Here is a 20,713-nt window from a genome sequence, read left to right on the forward strand (position 1 = left end):
TATCAAGCATAATTATATTTCTATCATTTTCTTCGATAATCAATTGGACAATGTCCAATCCACACCTGTTGAATACTTTAATTAAACTCAAATGAAATATAGAGCCAACTTGAACATTATTAGGGTATTTATATACCCTTAGTCCCTTAGGGACTATTTCTTTTATTAAACATTCATTTAAATATCCATTTTCAATAATAAGTGTCCTATACTGCAACATTAACTTATACATTCTATCTAATTTTGTAGCATATGGTTCCCCATCAGGGAATTTGTTACAGTCATTATTATTGTCCAGTTGAAAATGGTATTCTTTTTTCAACCATTCTTGTATATTAGTATTGTTTGTTTTGACAGTACCTGTTTTATTATAAGACTTCGGTCTAGCCCCTCTGTCCAAAAAACTGTTAGCCGAATTACTTGCTTCTACTTCCGGTTGTAAGACTCTTGGCGTTCACCTTGGATCAAAAGATGTGGGTTGCTTGTCTCCAGGGTCACCGGTTAGGAATCCTTCACCAATAAGCTCCCTTTTTCTTTTAATAGCTGGGCCACTATCCGCTTCCAGTATCTCCACATCAGAATCACAATTCGTCTTACCAGGAAGTAGGCTTTTACAAAGGGGTGTGAGCAAGTCGATTAATTCTGTTAACTGTCCTATGAGCTTCCTGGCTTGTCCCGTTTCCTCTTGCCCCTCCGAAGCCATGACCGAAAATTGTGTAGTAAAGTTCCTCACTCTAAAGCAACCAATAATCCAAAAAAGGAGTGATACAACTCTGAAAAACCAATAATCCACAAAAGAGTTGTATGGGAAGTAAAACTGCCACAATCTCAGTCCAAAAACGTTGCCGTGAATGAATATAAATGAGTTCAAGTCCAGCACTAGATTTATTAACGCTCTTTTATTAACAAACTGCGTTTTCGTCCCAACACATTAGGACTTCATCAGATACATTTAAAAACCAAGATTACCACTTTATATACCAAATAATTTCACTATTAACCAATGAAAACAGTTTCAATTAATTCAAACTATCGAATCATTCTCAAATATTCATGAATATTCATTACCCTCATAAATATGTATTACTTAAAAACGTATTTTTATTTCAAACCTTCCTTAAAACATTTATTAAATAAATTGTGTGTATTTATGACATTTGTGAGTTATAAAAATGCAAACTTCATTTAAGAAACGTGATTTATACTCTTATTATGGGTCTAACTACATATGTTTAATAAATTAGTGAAGTACTAACAAAATGTAACTTTTTCCAGCCAAACAAACACAGTGAAATGCATTTAAAACAGTTACACAGCTCCCAAAATAAAATAATATGACTTTTACATAGGAAAACATAGTTTTAAATTAGATTTAACAACCTTTAAAAGTTATTAAAAGTTATGTAAGAGTCGACAGAAAAACTTTCTCCAGCTTAAAATAATTAATTTCACAGAAAAAGTTCACTTCCTGTCACAGAATTACAAACTGGAAGTTTATTTTTTTCTGAAGGGAATTTATCTGCCCAGGAATGGAAAGCATCAGTTGAACATTGAACCTTGAAAGTCCACACAAGGAGCATTCTTCAGCTTCAGGAAAATTCTGGAGGGCTTGGCACCCAAAGCACTCTTTCTTCAGCTCAGCTTGAGTTGAGTAATGGTTTGAGTGTGAGGAATGTGCCATTCAAGCTATGGAAGCTTGCTGGCTGTTGTAGCCTTAGCAAGATATAACTCATACAGCTAAGACTACTGCAGCAGTGATCAAATACTGAACAATAACACTGATCCATACCTATGTTGTTAACATCTTTGCCATCCTCTTAGCTAGTATAGACATAATACTTGATAGTTTAAAACTGAAAGGATCTATCTTCTTTTGGTAACACAGCTACCACAGCTTTCTTCCAATATGCTGGTGCTTACCAACCTCTGTCAAAACATAAAGTCTTTTAGAGGTTTAACAGCTTTACCCTATTTTCCAAATGTTCACAGGACTACCATCTCTTCCTGGATACATCCTTGTTGGCTGATTACACATCACTGCTTTTATTTCATTTCTTTTTATACTGGCTACTAATTATTGAGCCTCATCTTTCTCTATACCTGTCATAACTAAATATTCCATAAATGTTTCCAATTATGCCTTCACTTGGTTTCACATTCTGCTTCATATATGATTATTTTTCTTGTTACACATTTCCTAAGTTTGGCTACATCTCCTTTTTACTTTTTGTTGCCTAAGCCATTATGCTAAAAGTGTTTGTGCTCCAGAGTTGTTAAAAAAAAGAGTTAATAGCAACTTTTCTGTACTTATGTATACTTTCCACATCCTCCCTTATATTTCTTTAGCATTTTGTAGTTGCTCTGTTTTTTGTCCTGTGAGAGTTCTCTTCTTCTGCAAAACTTAAACCTTTGTCAATCCTTCTAAAACAACTCCTATTACTTCTTTCTGATATTCTCTCTCTCTTATATCTACTATGCTTTTAGAGTTCATTTTCATTTTATCATACTCACAGGCAATCCCTTCCAAACTAATTTCTATCTTTCATAATTAACTTGTGACTCATATCCCCTACCCATGCAAAAATTCCTCTCTTTTTAATAGGCAAGTAGGAAAGCACCAATATCTAATTTTTTACATCAGCAACTTGCAATTTTATCTTGTTTTTTATTGGTACATGACCTGATAAATTTACTGTGCTGGCCTCAAAGCTTTCAATTAAATATGGATGTTCCTGTAAAATACAATTTCTATCCAGTCTGGCCTAGTTATTGTACCTTGGGGAATAATATGTCTAAGTCCTTCCTACCAAATTCCATTCTTCCATACCAAATTTTCTTACTTCATTAATTTTTCCTCTTCTGTTATATTTTTTATCCTATGTCCCCCTGATACAGCCTCATTATTGAAAATTAGGTTCCAGTCCTCACTCAAACAATATCTGCTGAAAGCTTATTCCTTCTCCCAAAATTCTCATAAGCGCCATAATAATAGGCAGAGTATAAACACATGGTAGTGTAATTCTTCTCCCCTAATAACCCTTTACTACTAATCTACCATTAATGTCCTTTTCCCATTCTTCTATCTCTGTTCAGCCTCAATCAAAATCAATATATTACTTCCCTTTTTCTTTGTCCCTGACATTCTGCAGAATACCTACCCTAAAATCCTTCCTGTGTCAAATTTCCATGCTCAGTTTGACATAAATGTGTAATCTAGAACCTCAATATTTGTACTATTAATATAAATCAATACTCTTTTTTTTTCCTGTACCAGTAAGGCCATTCACATTCTGTGTTAACAGTGACAAAACAGCGTTTGATAAAAAAGTACCAAAATGGAGGAGTTAAGTGGCATAAAAAAAACTATTTATTCCCTCAGTTTAACACTTTTGACGACACACTAGGGATTCTTCACAATGGAGTTAAAAGACTAACACAATATTTAAATATACTAAAAGGACTGTACAACTAAATCCAATTAAGAATAATTAATACAATAAGGACCACTGAAATTGCATTGCAATAAAAAACAGATCATTTATCCCACTTCTTTATTAAAATGCTCTTTCATTCCTGAGGACATCAACACTTAACATAATTTGCCATTTCAACTCTATTTTCCAATTGATTATTTTAAATAATCTCCCCCTCCATTATCATGGATGAAATCTAATATATAAAAAAGAAATTTACTAAAACCCAAACAATTACAGGAATGTTTATCCAGAGCATTACTGAAATTTATTTTTAAAGTATAGACATGTGATCTTTTCACTTAATTTTCTTACAGTCTTTCCTATATAAAAATTCTCTCGTGTAAATGGAGTGATATACTAGTGAACTGCTTATGTGGGTATAACAAGCAGAACTACCAAGGGCAATATTAAAATGGTTTACAGCTGTTGTGCAATTATTATAAATAAATCTGCCCATTTGCATGAACCACATCTGACAATGCCATTATCTTTCTGTGTAATCAGTACTTCACTAGCCATGACATTCTACCGATTTCCCAAATATATTTCATATCATGTATCCCTCCTACCTACCAATTATAACTTCAGGTTAACCTTCTAACACCTTCCAGTTGTTAAAAACGTTTTAATTCTCATTGTCAGCTATATTACAGGTACCTGGAAAAAATCTTTTACAACTACAGTATTTTCTTTATTTCGCATTTCATTCCCCACATTCCACCTTGCAGTACCTCTCTTCAAAAAAGAAAGAAAACTGAAAGTCCTTGCTGTCAAGACTTTGCTAAAAATTTCCATAATAAAATCCTCTGCATACCCTCTTTCTACAAAATATAAGCAATACATATTGTACAGTTATGTGTAATCCAGAATCATGTGCAGCATAAGGGGGGGGGGGTTGCTGCACTTCTATGTATGTAGCTATTTGGATGACATGCTAAACCGAGGACCCTTCTGTCTAAGTTGGTGGCAGTTCAGATGGATGTAAAAGATCCCACAGCACCTATCAAAACGAGTAGGGGAAGTTCCTTGATGCTCTGGTCAAATTTCCTCTAGTAGTAGTATAAATACCACCTTGGGTCTTCCCTGAAAAGAGGCTACAAGCTTTGTGGAACTAACCCATTCAACAAACGATGAATAAAAATAAAATAATATCTCGTGAGTTTACATCTTGCAACTTGATATTTAATTACATGTTTACATACAAATAGTGAGGACTGAAAATGTAATTAATAAAAGTTTCTGAAAAATGCTAGAAGAAAGGGATCATCATTTTATAGCTTTATAGTCATATTAAAAACATAATCACTGATGTGTTAAAAGTACAAGTGAATCTCAAAATGTCTAAACTTTGAATTGCAACATACTGAATGGATTTAACCTGTTCTAAAGGTGTTAATGCAATATGAAAAGTAAACTGTTACTAAATCTTGTATAAAATATCACAGACTTAAATTATTTTGAATAAATAAACCCTCTCCTACCCACTCATAACAAGATCTATAAGGTTATTGCCACTGAGGCTCCCACGGCCACTCCTTTTTTCTGTTTGTATATTTCACCATTAAACAACAAAATATGTATACAACTAAACCTAATAAGTCACAATAAAAATTAATACCACGATTCAAAATTGCTCCTTGCTAATTTCACTCAAAACATACTGTTATATATATATATATATATATATATATATATATAGATAGATATATATGTGTGTGTGTGTGTGTGTGTGTGAGACGTCCCTCCACTGGGCCAGTAATCAAGAAGCTTGAATCCTCACCAGTGACACTGGTGAGGGATGTTCACTTTGAACAAAAATAGATACGCACAGTATTTCCAGATGCAGTTCTCTCCATCAAACAAAATTTCCCTTAAAAGCACACAAGGAACATAGTCTGGGGGCTGGGTTTTTCTCTCTTCAGGTCCCTAGTAAGACTCCCCAAAGGCACAGTTATAGATCAGAGTCATCAGTCAAGTGTCCAAGCCAAGTCTTCCACCATTCTCTCTGTGAAACCAGTGCTCTGTGTTCCTGCTCAAAGCAGCTGAGATGGGCACACTGAGATTTGATTTACACACACACACACACACACACACACACACACACACACACACACACACACACCCACACACACACACACACCTGGGAAAGGCTGGCACAGATTTACTCGCTCTGCTACCCTTTGCCCAGACTATAAGGTAGTTAATGCCATCAGGCACTCTAAAGCCAGTTACACTAAGGCTCTTAACAAGGGTACCCAACTATACTGAGTGAAACTGGTACTAATACAAATGGTAGTGATTCACCAATGCAGTAAGGCTTTCAGAAGTGGCCACAATGTCACCAAATAAATATAAGTACTCTCAAAGGTTATTCTATCAAGTTCCAGCAACAATGAAAAGTTTAAATATATTTAATAACACAAAATAAAAGAACATGAAAATGCTAAATATCTGTTTACAATAGCATTTCAGTCACAGGAAATATTAAAATAACACAGATGAATAGGTTAACACAGATACAGACAACAAGTACTTAACTAACCTCACTACATTTTCCTGACTGATCTAAAGATTTACCGTTCCCTGGTTACTTGCTAAAGCAAGGCAAGATGAACTAAGTGAGGGGTCCTTCCTGTCAGATTTCAAAAACAGATTGCACTAAGACTTCTGTGTCATCTAGTATTAAAACATCATTTCAGTGCTGGACTACAGAATGACATCACATTCATCTATCTGGTCATTTGACTTCTGGTTCCCATACTACCCCCCTTTACTAGAAATTGAACCAGAATCTTGCAGGTATGTGTTACCAGATACACAGATAGATAAGATGTGTTATTACATCTGAAAGCCATAAAACCATTTCAACTCTTCCAGTTAGTTCACTGCTAAGGACACCACAACAAGATTCCTAGTCCTTGTTTTCACAGACATTTTGTCTCTGGTTGTCATCAAAACTGTAAGATACAATCTTTATGGCCTAAATTAACTAATTTAATTTCAGGTTATTTTTCTAAAACTTAGTTGGGGCCGAGCTTAACCTCTTATCTTCCAGTATCCTCTGTTATAGTATAAACATTTAATCAGTTACAATAGTACAGTCTAACATACATGTATATTTCTTTTCTGTCCAGCAGGACACACTGTTAGTACATTTTTAAAACAAGCAGCTTTACAAACACATTTTTTGAACACAAGCATATTTACAAATCTAAGCAATACACATTTATACATTCAGCCCAGCAGCCCATTGTTACAACATTATATTACCTTTAATTTGCTCCTTTCCAGTTTTTTTATCTTGTTACAGTGTGAAGTCTGGATGTGTTACTACTAAGAAAAGTCACTTTATTACTTCATTATAACTAGCATATACAGGAGTCACTGACAAAACTTCTCTCACCTCGCATTAAAAATATCTCTGACTACATATTGTAAAGAACTAACTACTTTACAATATAACACACAAGCTACATCAGAAAATTGTATACAAATATTAGAGCAAAAACTATTTTATTTGCAGTTACCTAATACATTTAGTACACTTCTAAAGATGAATGACAAAGTGGGGTTAAAGCTTTGCAGTTTTCCCACCATTTCAATATAGTCAACAAACTTTCAGTGTTTTTCATCCATTTCTTGCAGAACCACAGTTCACACAGCTAAAAGGATTTGGTGCTTTAAAGATCAGTCACATATTCACTAATTTCACATTACTGCTGCTCTTTTTCCTGATCATTTGTCTTTTCCAACACTGGTCTACAGTTCAGGCACAAGTCATTCCTGATTCTTCTAGTCAGCTCCTTGGCTTTTTTTTTTCTGGCACTCGTGCATTTTCCTTTGAAAGAATGGAAAAAGTTTCAGTGGCAAAATCTCTCTGTGGGTTTTCTTACTTTCAGTAGATTGAGAAGCAGAGTTCCATTCAGCTTGATGGTTCACTTTTTGTTGACAAAAATTATATTTTATTTCCTCCATAACCTAGTTTACATTCAAACATGTATTTCATCAACAGGGAAGAATATTATGAAGATAGTTAAATACAGTATCTTGAATCTCACACCTGCTTCTCAATATCCTCTGATTGCCCAGATAAACGTGTTTCTTTTCTGTGTAAGGTACAGTGAATAATCAATCATGTTCCATAAATACTCTGGTGTCCCAAATTTTAATACTTTTTCTTTTGCCATAGCTTTCTCAGGAGCAGCTCTTTATCTTCTGGAATTATTACATCTTGAGAAATATAGGCCTCAGCTGCTTTCTGATGGCCAGATTTGGAACATACACAAGATGTGTCCTCTCAGTTAACAAATCAAGCTGTGTAACATCAGTCCAGTTGCTTATTTATGCTTCCATAAAATAAATGCAGTCTTTCTTCTCATTTCTCTACTATAAAAAATATCCCAGCTTTTCTCTGTGTTCTGTCTTCTAACTCTATGTTTTGAAACAGCTCTTCTTGAGAAGTTTCATAAATTATATAGCCCTTCCCTTTATTTCAGTCTGTGATTTCTGTAGTTTTATCAGCTCAACTAAATAAATGCTTAAAGCTTCCTCCATTTTTTCCACCATTTTGCCACTTGATGTTACATATTCTTCCTGTAGATCACGTATTGCAAAGAACCGCAGAGTGAATTTGATTTCTTTTTTTCCACTAAACTACTTACAGGCATCACCTGTACTAAAGATGAAACCTGGAACTGTTTTAGCATGTTCTTCTCAGATAGAGCTTTTGTCTTTCTTGTTGATTTTTGCTTACTTCCTCCAAATTTCTTCTTTCCTGACATACTGGTAGTAGGGTCTATATTATAAGATCGACGGTTGAAAACATCGAACATATGGTCGACACCATATGGCCAATGTCTTCAAACATCAACCTTATAAAAAGACAAAAGAAACAAAAGAAAAAAATACCCTAATGGGTTTAAGCAGGGAGCAAATCCCCCTGCACCCCACACCCCCCGCTACTTAAATATACCAACTCTGAGACCGCACTACATTGCAGTAAACAGAAATCTCCCATTACGGAGATTTCCGTTTACACACACGAGATTCTAAGCGTTCGATATTTTCTTGTCGACAATGTCAGATTTGACATCGTCGGCTTTCGAGAATATAATATAAACCCCGGTAGTATATTTATTAGCCAGTAACTGAGCTTTACCAAGACTGATAACTTTTACTGGCTTTTTTGACAATTTCTTGGTTTTCACACCAGCAGCGCTCTAATCAATCTATCAGTCTGCAACTATGTTGGAAGTCTACAAACAGCTCTTTGTGTTAATCCTCCGTGCTAACTGCCAGGCATATAGTTCAGTTCAGTCCCTTCCTCCATCCCATCATAGCCTAACCAATTACACCTTTAGGCCTTGACATATTACTTGCTTGATTAACAACCTGTAATAACCCTGTAAAAATATTATGGCCTATAAAGGAAAATCCTCATAGTGATGTAACACCAGAATAAGGAATAACGTACCACTGATCACTTAGAAAATAAAGAATAGCATTCTCTTCTATTAAATATCATAATCTTAGTAATAATCAGTTGGTTATCATGTGTGTAAACATGAACTAATCTTACTTATGTATATACATGCACCTCCTCCCATGCACACACATATAAAACAAAGATTTTTTTTGTATGGAACCAAATATAACAAACCTTCTGTATTGTGGCTTGTAAAACAAAGTTTCCAGAGCTTTAGTTAAAATCATTATACCTATAACACTGACAGCTATTATCACACCATGTATAACAGACTGCAATATACACTTGACAGACTTAAAAACATCTGAAGCTGTGAAAATGCAATTTGATATTTAAAATTAACTAAATAGTCCCAGAAGCTAATTTTATGATTAACTCTCAGCCCTAAAGGTCTCTTGTCAATGTACCTGCCCAAATTTAAAGAAAATGTTTATAAGAATATTCCCAACAACTGAGGGTGATAAGTTTATTGCTCATATCATATAAGAGAAACACTAATGAACAATTAAGATGCCTATAAAACAAAAGCTGAACTTGAAATACAACTAAGGATTCAAAATGATCTAAACAATTCCATAGACCACCAACTTTATCATTCATTTTAAATTTCCAAAGTGTCTTGAAATTGCATTAGCACAAAATTAAAGTAAAAAGTATGCTCCTCAAAGGTCTCTCTTATACTGTAAATGTTTGGCCTGTTAACCATCTTCCTTTAAGGTCTGAAAATCGTGCAATAAAATGGCCTAAAATCTCTTCTTAAGTGTATAATTCACTATTTCAGCTATGTTTTCAACTTTAAAGTTATGTATTCTATTCAGCACTGCCATGGGATTTACAGACAAGCTCATTCCACTGGGAAAAGTATTAGGAAACATCAATTTAATCTCAATTCCTTTAGACAGTATTCCCTACAGCATAAAAAATAAAGTTATTGTGGGAATATCAGTCCTGAAAACTCCTAACTGAACAATATTTTTTCTATCACACACATTTTGTCTGGTATTAACAGCTGAAATACCTGCTATAAGAAATCAGTTTTCCAAGTTCAACCATAATTATTCCAGTTTGCTGCCACTGAGGAAAGTCAATACATTTTCTCAATACTTCACTAAAACAGTATGGTGAGGAAGCTGAGGGCAGTTTCTATACAGTAACACATTAAGTTATCTTTCTTATATTATACACAATTCACTTTTTTCTCTTTTATGGAGTTGTAATACTTATTAGTTCATTATCTAAGCCTTATCTTCTAATCCAATTAACTTACTTTCAGCTCTTGCCAAACTTCTATGCAACTCCAAATATTGCTTTTCCTTACCCCTTCATTCTTTCACAATAGGGATAAAAAGGTAATACAGCCTGTGCACAAATAATCTTAGCATCTAATCCTTCATCTTGAACCAGTTCAGAAGAAAGCCACTTAACTTATCAATAACCTTTTGAAGCTCTTACAAAGAACAACTTCCAGTAGTGTAGATGAATAAAGCCCTGAATAAACTATGGAAACTCAAGCTCTATTAATAGCTCAGGCATCTGCTGGAAATGCTCCAGGGGAGGATTGGTATTACCCATTATGAGTGGGGGTACAAAGTAGATGGACCAAAACCATTCAATACCACTGTCCCTTGGAAGAGGGGTGGCAACACAAAGTACTGCCCCTGAAGGGGGAGTTCAACGGTAAAGTTGTGAAGATAGTCACCATTCATAGTAGAGGCACAGGAGTGTGTACATGCTCCTCACACAGGGGAGGGGAGTCTCTACCAAATGACCTTCTGGACAGGATGCCAGCAACAGCACAAAGCACCCTCAGGGCTACCTAAATGATGGGTCATATAGATGGCTCTTGCCCAAATACTGGAAATAACCAATACAATACAGTGGAAGGAACAAATGTAATTTCCATCAGAAAGACAGAACAGTTGATTGGCATGGGGGCAAACAAGACTTATAAAATATGACATCCAGTGGATACATTAAAAGGAGTTTGCATGTGAACTTTTTTCATCTTCATCAACCATCTACAACCATGCAGTCTGCTAACACTTCCAAAGTATCGATCTTTTCAGTACCCATCCCATGCATTTCTCCAGTTTTCATTGACAGATATTACAAGTACACTGAATATGCTATTCTTTAATATTTTGTTGATGTGCATGAAAAATAAACGACATGTCATATGCAATTTTCACAATATTACCAGGAGCAACTGGAGAAGATGCATTCCTTCCAGAAGCATTTACAAGAACTCTTCGGATGATTTAGATCATTTTGAGGCTCACAATTCTTCATAGCTGGTTGGCTGAGTCTATTAGGTTTGTTTTATAAAAAATATCTACAACCTATTTGAACCTAATGACTTTGTTCTGTTACTCTTTTGCCAAACTCTTGAGCCATATTAGGAAGACTCCTAGTTGTAACTACTCTGGTCTCAACTTACAAGCTTTTGTTAAAGCTGGCTTCTTCCTCTGCCCCAGATTCAGGTTTAGGATTCTGAAGCCTTGCTTTACACAGTTTGCAGGGTCATTACATGAAATCGGCAGTACAAAATGGCAAGACGTCAGGAATGGACAAATATAGCCGGAGTCATTAGAAGCCTTCATCTACTGCTAAGGGATACATGCTTTCTAAAGAGCACCTCTACTGACCTGACAAACCAGTATGATTAAGTAAACTGTAAATGCATCCCTACTTTAACTCCAGTATCAAATTAGTCAAGCTGATGGTACAACTGCCCCTTGTCTGACAGAAATCAGTATTTTACCATTATTGCACTAACCCACTAAACAGGATATTAAAAAAAGTATTGGTTCAAAGTATGAAATTAAAAAAAAAAATCATCAGATCATATGACACTAAAATTTGGACTCATGCTTTCCCTCAGTGGACTGTCCCATTAACCTTCTTCAACAGCCTGCTGCAAATTCTGTTGGTGGCATCTGAAACAGCAGCAGATCAAGGCATGTCAGCCTTAATGCTGGAGATTTAAAGCTAAACAATGTTAATAACCAATGCATATTACTGAATAGTGCATACCAAATCTGACATGTTAAGTATTGCCACATCCCAGTTTAAGGACGAAGTACATTTCTGTTTGAATTTCTCAGCATTGTGACACTGATGCTGTCAGTTTTGTGCTATCGTGTCCATTCTTTCAGGAAAGTCATATAGCCTCTGCTTAAGTTTACACTAAAGAGGTTTCGCTTTGGTTTCGTTGCTGTATAGAAACTGCCCTCAGCTTACTCACCACACCAGAAAAGAGCTAAATATGGCTTCCTTCAAAGCTAAATTTCAGAATATCATTGCCATAGTCTACATATGTGAATGCATTTGAAAAAAAAGGCCAATTAGATGAGCCTTATTACATTTTTACATTGCTACAAACAGCTCAAACGGCCTACCATGCCTACTGCCGTACAAAACACAATTCAATGTTACTGATTACTAAACCCAACAGCAGACATTATTCACTTTAGTGTCCTTACATGCTTCAGTTAGAGTTGATACTGCCTACTGTGCTGTACTAGACTAGTTCTGTGCAGTAGTGAGCACATTAATTTGATTATTCTTTTCTGTAAAGCTACGTGTTTGACTGCCATCATACATGTTATGTTGTTATCGTTTGTGCCTCTGATAAGGGTCAAAGCTGTCAGGGTCTTCAGACCAGCCTACTTTCTCAGTTTGCAAACAAATGGCAAAACATAAACAACTGATCTCTGCCTATTTGCTTTCCTTACCATGCAGTTCTGTCCTGGAAAGCACTGGAATGGAGAAGCTACACTCAGATTTTGCAAAACGACAGCCTTATAACATATATGTTTACATAAGCCACTTTCATTTTTACAATGTCACTCGTGATGCAGTTCAAGCTCAGATTTTGTACAGCCAGGTCAAGGATTAGCTGAAAGTCAGATTCTGCATTCACTGCTTAAAATCACCTTCTGAGCAGAACACGATCATTTTCAGTACTTTTGCCACTGGGTAGGGTTGCAAAAATAGTTGAAAACCTGGAGAAGCATTACCAAAATCTGCCATAGTTATTGTATCCAAATAGTCTTACAAACACAGCTATAAAACATCAGTTTTCAATACTGTGACCCCTAATGGTATAACTTTTTCAAAGAGCTTCATTAATGTGAGCAATGCTATTTTTACAATCAAATTATTATTATTTCTGTGAGTTGTGACTGCACTGTATTATTCCTGATCGGAATGGAAATTCCATGCTCCCTCAGGCTAAATTTGAAAATGATCTTTCGGGATCAGTGCTGTATGACAGATGACAACTACAAAGAATAAAATGATATAAAATAAATATCTTCACATTTCAAATGCAAATAATTTCTATGCATCTCATTTACTAGATATTAATTTGTAATTCTGGTGATAGTTATTTTTTAGTGTCAATGATGCATCTTCTTTTACATCCATTGTTGTGCAATATTTATACAAATGCAAACAAATATTTCAATTTCAAACTGATACAGAAAAGCTGAAACAGAATACTAAAAATTTGTTTAGAAAGAAAAAAATTATAGTTTAAAAATTACCATGACTTTTTTGCCTTCGTGTTCCTGTTCCATATCTTCTCCATCTTCCTCCTCCTCCTCCTCCTCTTGGAGATATATGATATTTTGTGGGCGTCTTTGCTTAGCTTTCACTTCTACAGGGTCAAAACCATCATCACTGTCACCTTTGGGAAAAAAATTGTTGGGATTCAGTCAAAAAAGCATTATTATTTTTCTTTTCCTTCCACTTTTTTTTTTTTTATCTTGTACCCTCATTCCCATGGGTCTTATACAATGTGGCCCCATCCCTTACTTCATTGAGCCTGTTCATTCCGCTCTTGGTGGAGAAGATGAACACTGCCAGCCCAAGGTGAAAAACTTGTTGCCTATTCATTCCTCAGACAGAGGGCCTCATCAGCCAAATTACTCCCTGAAGAGGTAAGAAATAGGTACAGGTATCAGGCCAGTCTGCCTGACTCTGAGGAATGCCTCCCTTCATAATCCACTGGAAATTCTACACCCATGGTAGCTTTCTTCAGCTCCACAACCACTGACAAACACAGAGAAACATTTCTGACTCAACCGTTCTCTCTTGCTCAGCAGTCCCATTCTCCATGAGAATAACACCCAGTGCTCCTACCACATTCTATGCAAGCAACGAGCCAGACCACCTCCTTCTCCTCAGGATGTGCCAGCCGGAAAGAGTTTCTCACTTCCATGCTCCCAGATCTATCCATTAGGGCACTTGTGCAAATAAGCAAATACAAGTCATTTATTTTACAGTGAGGGCTTTGTCCCTCTGCACCACAGTGGCATGCACAGATGATAATTCTTGTACAAGTCATTATTCTTATACAAATGAACATTCTAAGGGCTGGATTGTAGTACTGACACAACAACATTAAGTGTAAGGCTAAATATCAGATTTGTACGATACCCAGCACTACCCTCCCTCTGACTTTCACTTTCATTCTGAGTGAAAGCTACATAAAATGCTTATGAGAACTTCCAGCTAAAAGTGAATTTCATCATTAGCAAGTCAATACTTATGTAAAAAGTGACTTGTGTGAGTGAATGTTTTGCAGAAACCATATGTTCGACATTATTTGTTACAATAATATGGCACACTGGGAATGAAAGTGTTGGGTTCTAGAAGGGAACAGCCCTGAACAACACCTGCATTCAGGTCTACCAGTTAAGCAGTGAATTCCACCAAAAGAATCCATTAAGTCAAAGGAGGGCCAAGAAAGAGCAACTACGTTCTGCAGCAGTGACCTAGTACTTGAGCATAAACTGTTCTCACACAACCCCCCTGCTACAGTAGTAGTAACATGCAATGGAAGAATACGTAGAAGTCATCAAGTCCTAGAAGAAGGAATTCTGCAGCATTGCCTGCAGTACATGCAGTGGCAAAGCCAACACTAGCCCAAGGATAGCAGCCCAGGTTACACAGTTAGGAAAAGATGTATAATGAACTCATGTGGCTGCTTCAAGGATACCTTCCTTGTCAAATTTCTTTTCATTACATTTTTAATGAGTAATAGAAAAAAAGGCAACCAGTCCACCAAGTAGATGAAATAGACAAAAAAAAAACATACTCTGCTGCGAGTAATAAACAATTAAACTATTTGCAGAGTATTTACAACTGAAATAAGTTCCTTTTCATGTTCATTAAGTGGATAGAATATAAAAATCTAGGTTGAATTTAGAATAGGGCCATGATAATTTGATGAAAAAGTCTCCACAATACTTTTCAGTTCTATGATTTTTTTTCCTTGAACTTGGGAGACAGATTGCAAGCATTTTGATTATAGCTTATACAGGAGGACACCCTTCCTTGAAAAAATTTCTTGAAATGCTATATAAAACTTTATTAAATCAAGTAGTATTATAGGTAAAGCTAATGAACCATTATTAATAAATTCCATCTCAATTTATGTAGACATTGCAGGTAAGATGCATCATGTGCTAACAGTAACATCAGCATGAGAATTAAAGAATAACTTTACTCTTATGGTACACTTGTATTTTTCTAAGGTTCCACGATGAAAACTTTAGTATGGTAAAAGAAATGCAAAATTACAATAAACTTGTTAAACTGAATTACAATAAACAAAAAGAAGGAAGATATAACAAATAAAAATCTGTGGCATAAGGCCACTCTGATAGAATAAAGAATAAGCTCAAACCTACTACGTACGGCAACACTGCAACTATCCACACCATTTTGTTACATTTCTTTTTCTTCATCTATTGATAATTTTTAAGAGAAGTTGCAACCTCAAAAATGTATTAGAAGTCAGCGTTAGAAATACGACAAGACAACCAGGGATGTACAAATGCGAGATGTGTAGATTCTGTAAGCATATGGAGGTAGGGAGTACGTTTTCAATTAATGGAAGAGCTTATAAGTCTAAAGACAGATTCAATTATAACTCCAAACTAGTAGCATATTTGGCTAAATGCAGGAATGTTTAGTATATTACATAGATAAGACAGAACGTAAACTCCAGGAAAGAGTTTACGAACACCTCCATGCCACAGATAAGCATAAGACAGAGAATGCTTTGGCAAAACACATCTCTACATTTAATGACCATTATTTCAGATTCAGAGTAATAGATCAGGTAGCCCTGGATGGTAGGGGTGGACCGAGTACTTTACTGTTGAAGAAATTGGAATTGCACTGGCAAATCCACACAAATGCATACAGTTACCCTGGAATTAGCAATGCATGTTCAATAATTGTTTATTGAAGTTAAAAAGTTTGGCAAGATAGTATTTATGTATACTTATAATTATATAAATACCATATAAACACTTTATGTACATTTCAGTACATTCACTACAAGCTAGTTTTTAGCATTCACATAACACATAAATATAAAATTTTAATATAAAAATTCTTATACAAAATTTTAATGCAATGTGATTGCATGTTGGTTTAAACCTGAGTAGTGGGTATGGCTTCAGGTCATTGGTTCTATTGATTAGACATTTATAATGACATTTATAATGACTGGGTGAAAGTGGTCATGTGATCAGTTAATTTCTTTTAAATATGTAATTGTTTAACAGTTTTGTATCTGAGGATGTTTGTACAAAGTAACAAATGAAAAGCGCTTAATTAAATTTGTCTTGTTTGCTCGGGTTGTTGTTCATTTGACACATTTGGGCATTTTAGTAGTCTTTTGTTGTTTTCAGTTCAGTATTGTAAAACACAAACACCAACATTTCAAACCGTATAATCACGCCCCCTTTTTGACCCATGTTAGCACTTGTGTTATGGTATGGAGCGGTCAGAAATGTCACTGTTCGGTTTTATTTTGGAAGTCTGACCTTTCGGTAGTTTGGATTTCACGGACATCGGTCAACAAAATGCACATGCAACATTTTGATAATAAACAGACCAAAAATCTTTTTGAAGAATTTTCACATTGTTAACAAATTTGAGTTACAAAGAAAAGCCACTGAGTCACAGGTACTGACATGAAAAGTATAAGCTCCTGTTTAAAACTGTAACAGTTAAGTATACTCACCTACCATTCTGAATTTTTTTTTTTATGAGTAGCAAAGAATAGCAATGCAAATTCACAGTGTGCAAGCAAAGAGCGAATGCATTCCTGGACACATTTAAAGACAGACAAGTCAGACAGGCATCAAGGATAATAATCACAGCCTTACCAGGGATATATTTCAGAAATGCAGTGCTTTATTTAAAGGCTTAGGAAGTTTGCCAAGTGAATATTTTATAGAAATACACCCTAATGCTGCACCAGTAATTCATACTCAAAGGAAAGTGCCAGTAGCTCTTCATGGCACAGCAACTGAAGCAAACAGAATGCTTAAAAGTATTTAAAAAGTAAACAGAACCAGAAGAATGGATGAAAAGTACTGGTAATATAGTAAAGCTACACATTTACATTTGTATTGATCTACAAAACATAGCATTCCACACTGCTTACAGCTGAACAAGTGGTCTCAACTTTCCAGTTCTATGCCCTTTTCAGAAACAGGTCCAAACCATGGATTTTAAAGATAAAACTAGATGACTAAGTTCCAAGCTGTGTAGGTTTTGTGTGGTACAGATTCCTTAGACATCTGTTTGGATCAGCTTACCCCCTTTCACAGGTTTATAGGTGTTTACTAGGCTAATGACCATAAGGGCCTTTTTAAGCCTAGCCATGCATCCCAAATCTCTGACAAGTTCTGATACTCTTGATACGTGTAAGCAGAGGTTTGGGAGATGAACCATTTACAGGTTACCTGTGTCCATTAAAGACATGGGTGCCAAACCAGGGATGAATTTCCAGTTTCCCATCCAATTGTCCAAGTTGCACTTGAACTGGGTTAGGGAGGAACTCTGCTTCACATGGATGGAGTGCTTGTTCCACAGCTGAAGTAGTCTCTGGGATGCATACCTATTTCTCCAGCAGAATCTATTTATATCACAAGCAAGGCTTAAGTCTTTAGAATGGATAATTCTGGTGCTGTTTGTTTTATGGTCATGCAGGAGGTCCATCAGAGTGGGGTCTGACAATGCCCTGTATGCCAGGCATAAATCTCCTCTCAAAAGCCTGTAGGAGACAGAATGCAAGGATAGGGCCTTGAGGCTGTCTGCATAGGACATTTTACTTACACCCTGTATTCTTTCAGTGAGGAACCTCTGTGGACGTTCCAATTGTTGGATATGCCTGGTTAGGTACATACCAAAGTGGGCATTGTACTCAATAGGTCTGATGAATGCTAAATACAGTAGAACAATGACTTCCTTGGACTTAGATGCCATACCTTTGTTTATAAGTTGTGCAATACAGAATGAGTTCCTCACCACTGCACACATATGATGGTCAAAGGCTAGATTACTGTCTGTGTGTGTCTCCAGGTCCCTGACTACTGGGTCAACTCTAAGAGGTGTGTTGTCAATATTATCATTACCACGGATGGATGACTTCCCAAAGCATACTATTATGCATTTCTTGGCATTTAGTTTTAGTCCATGGCTCTGACACCAGTTGTCTGTGTCACCCCCTCCTGGAGAACATTTGTGTCAGTGTGAGATTCAATGACAGCTCCTAATTTGCAATTATCTACAAATTTAGTCAGCTAGAGACCACTGATATTGGCCTTGACTTCTGAGAAGTAAATGCAAAAAAGGAGCGGTCCAAGGACTGATCCCTGAGGGACTCCACTTGGGACTGGCCTCTTTGTAGAGGTGGAATCCCCAACTCTAACTTCCTGGGTCCTGTCTGTGAGCCAGTTGGCTATCCCACCAGGTGACATACGGGTTTGTACCCAACCTTTAGAGTTAGTCAACAATGCCCGATTGGGGTATTGTGTCAAATGCCTTGGCCAGGTCAAGGGTAGGCAGTGTGAACAATTTTGCCCTCATCCATTGCTTTGATGACCTTCTCAAAGAAGTCCACCAGGTTGAGTAGGCATGACCTGCCCTTGATGAAACCAAACTGGGTTGGGTCCTGTGTCTGAAGGTTTGCTATATCTGTATAATTCTTTTCATGGCTTTACATATAAGACTAGTGAGACTTATGGTCTGCAGTTTCCAGGGACTGTAGATGGCCCACCTTTGTGCAGAGGGATGACTGTTGCCTTTCTCCATTCAAGAGGCAGAAAACCTGTTAGGAGGCTACAGTTAAATGGTAATTCCAGAAGTCCTGATAGGTCATGTTTCATGCTATTTAGAAGGCATCCTGGGATATTGTCTGGGCCCACTGATGCAGCATTCCTGGTCTTACAGAGAGCATTAAGGACTTGTTCCCTAGTGATAGTAGGAGGAGTTATATCTGATATTTCCCGAGGAAAGGTTTAGGGGGAGTAACAGGTACAGTTGGAGCTGAATTTATCAGCCAGGAGGTTTGCTATGTCTTCTGGCTCAGTATAGGTGGCTCCACTTACAATGAGCTCTGAACACAATTCGGTATTAACTTTGAGGTTGTGGACATAGCTAAAGAATGCTTTGTGGTTGTCCTTGGCCTGGGATGCCAAACTTACCTCAAATTTGGCTTTGGTAGACTTTATTTGTCCACTGAGTTATTTGCTTAGTTTGATAAGAGTGCTTTTACCCTGCTGGGTGTGCTGCACCTCCTAATTTTTGCCGTGATTTTCTTCCTCCACAAAATAGTCTACTTTGAAGTAAAAATAAAACTTGGACCCCCAGCTAAACCAACTATTCTAAAGGCTAACCTCTTGCTATTAAGTGAGAACCTAGCAAAATTACAAGCCCCCATCATGCTTTTTGATCACCTCTGCAGAAGAGAGGCCAAACACAATACCCAATGTTGAATTTAAAAATCTCATTTTTATCATCAACTGGAAGATTCTGGGAATGCATCCATGCAAAGCTCCACAAAACTGTACCAGTGGCCACAGCCCTGGAAGAAGTACCAGAGTCATACACACACTGTAAACAATGAGTAGCAACCTGTGCAATAGAAGAAACCAAGTTATTTAAACCATATTTTCCTCGAGAAGAAACTGCAGATAAAACATTCCTCATATTGTCACAATTAGTCAAAACAAACTTTAACATATGAGCTTGACAATTCTAAATTCTGAAAATCAAACTTGCACAAGTATAAACTTTTTCCCCATAACTATCAGTAATTTTCATATCCTTATCAGAAACTGTAGGATTGTACTGACTAAGTGCTTCACAGCAGTGAGATCAACTAGAGCTACAGCTGCTGGGTCATGTTTGGATAAGTGTATAAAAATTTAAGACTGAGGAACTTTATATATTTTATCTGCCTTTTTAGGGACAGCTGGCTGACTATCAGGAAAGTTGCAAGCAGTAATACACACATCCTCTAAAGCAGACAAAACAGAAGGAATGGGTGTAGGATCTGGGAAATCCTTTTGTAACTCAGTTGTATTTTCTGACATGTTTTCACTGTTCTCCCACTGAAAACACTGCCACATTCTAGCAATAGTCTCATATAAACAGAAATGCCTACAGGGAAAATCAGAAAATGATCTTTCCTCTGAGTCTGAATTAGCAATCTGAGGTGGGGAAAAAACTGTTTCTGTCCCTGTATTTTCCTGTTCAAATTCAGAATCTTGAAAATATTTAGGAAAATATATAGCCCTCTTTTATTTGAAAGAAACTACTTTACAAGGAGAATCAACAGTTGAATTAAATCCTGAGCCAGACACAGTAAAATACTCCTATCCAAAGAAATTTGAGGAGGAGTAGAAACATGCTTGTTTTTTTGTTTCTTTCTGACCGGAAG

The 20,713-nt window shown here is 36.4% G+C and overlaps 1 protein-coding gene across 1 annotated transcript in view; it reads right to left on the bottom strand.

The window, feature by feature from the left end:
- SPRYD3 (SPRY domain containing 3) overlaps positions 1-20,713 on the bottom strand; it is a 2,261,394-nt gene that overhangs the window by 45,458 nt on the left and 2,195,223 nt on the right. The window contains 1 exon segment of the mRNA XM_044083977.1: positions 13,509-13,651. Coding sequence (XP_043939912.1) covers positions 13,509-13,651 — 143 coding nt within the window.

The sequence above is a fragment of the Protopterus annectens genome, chromosome 9.part0 (assembly GCF_019279795.1).
Source record: "Protopterus annectens isolate FY-2018-M chromosome 9.part0, PAN1.0, whole genome shotgun sequence".
Taxonomy (NCBI): Eukaryota; Metazoa; Chordata; order Ceratodontiformes; family Protopteridae; genus Protopterus; species Protopterus annectens.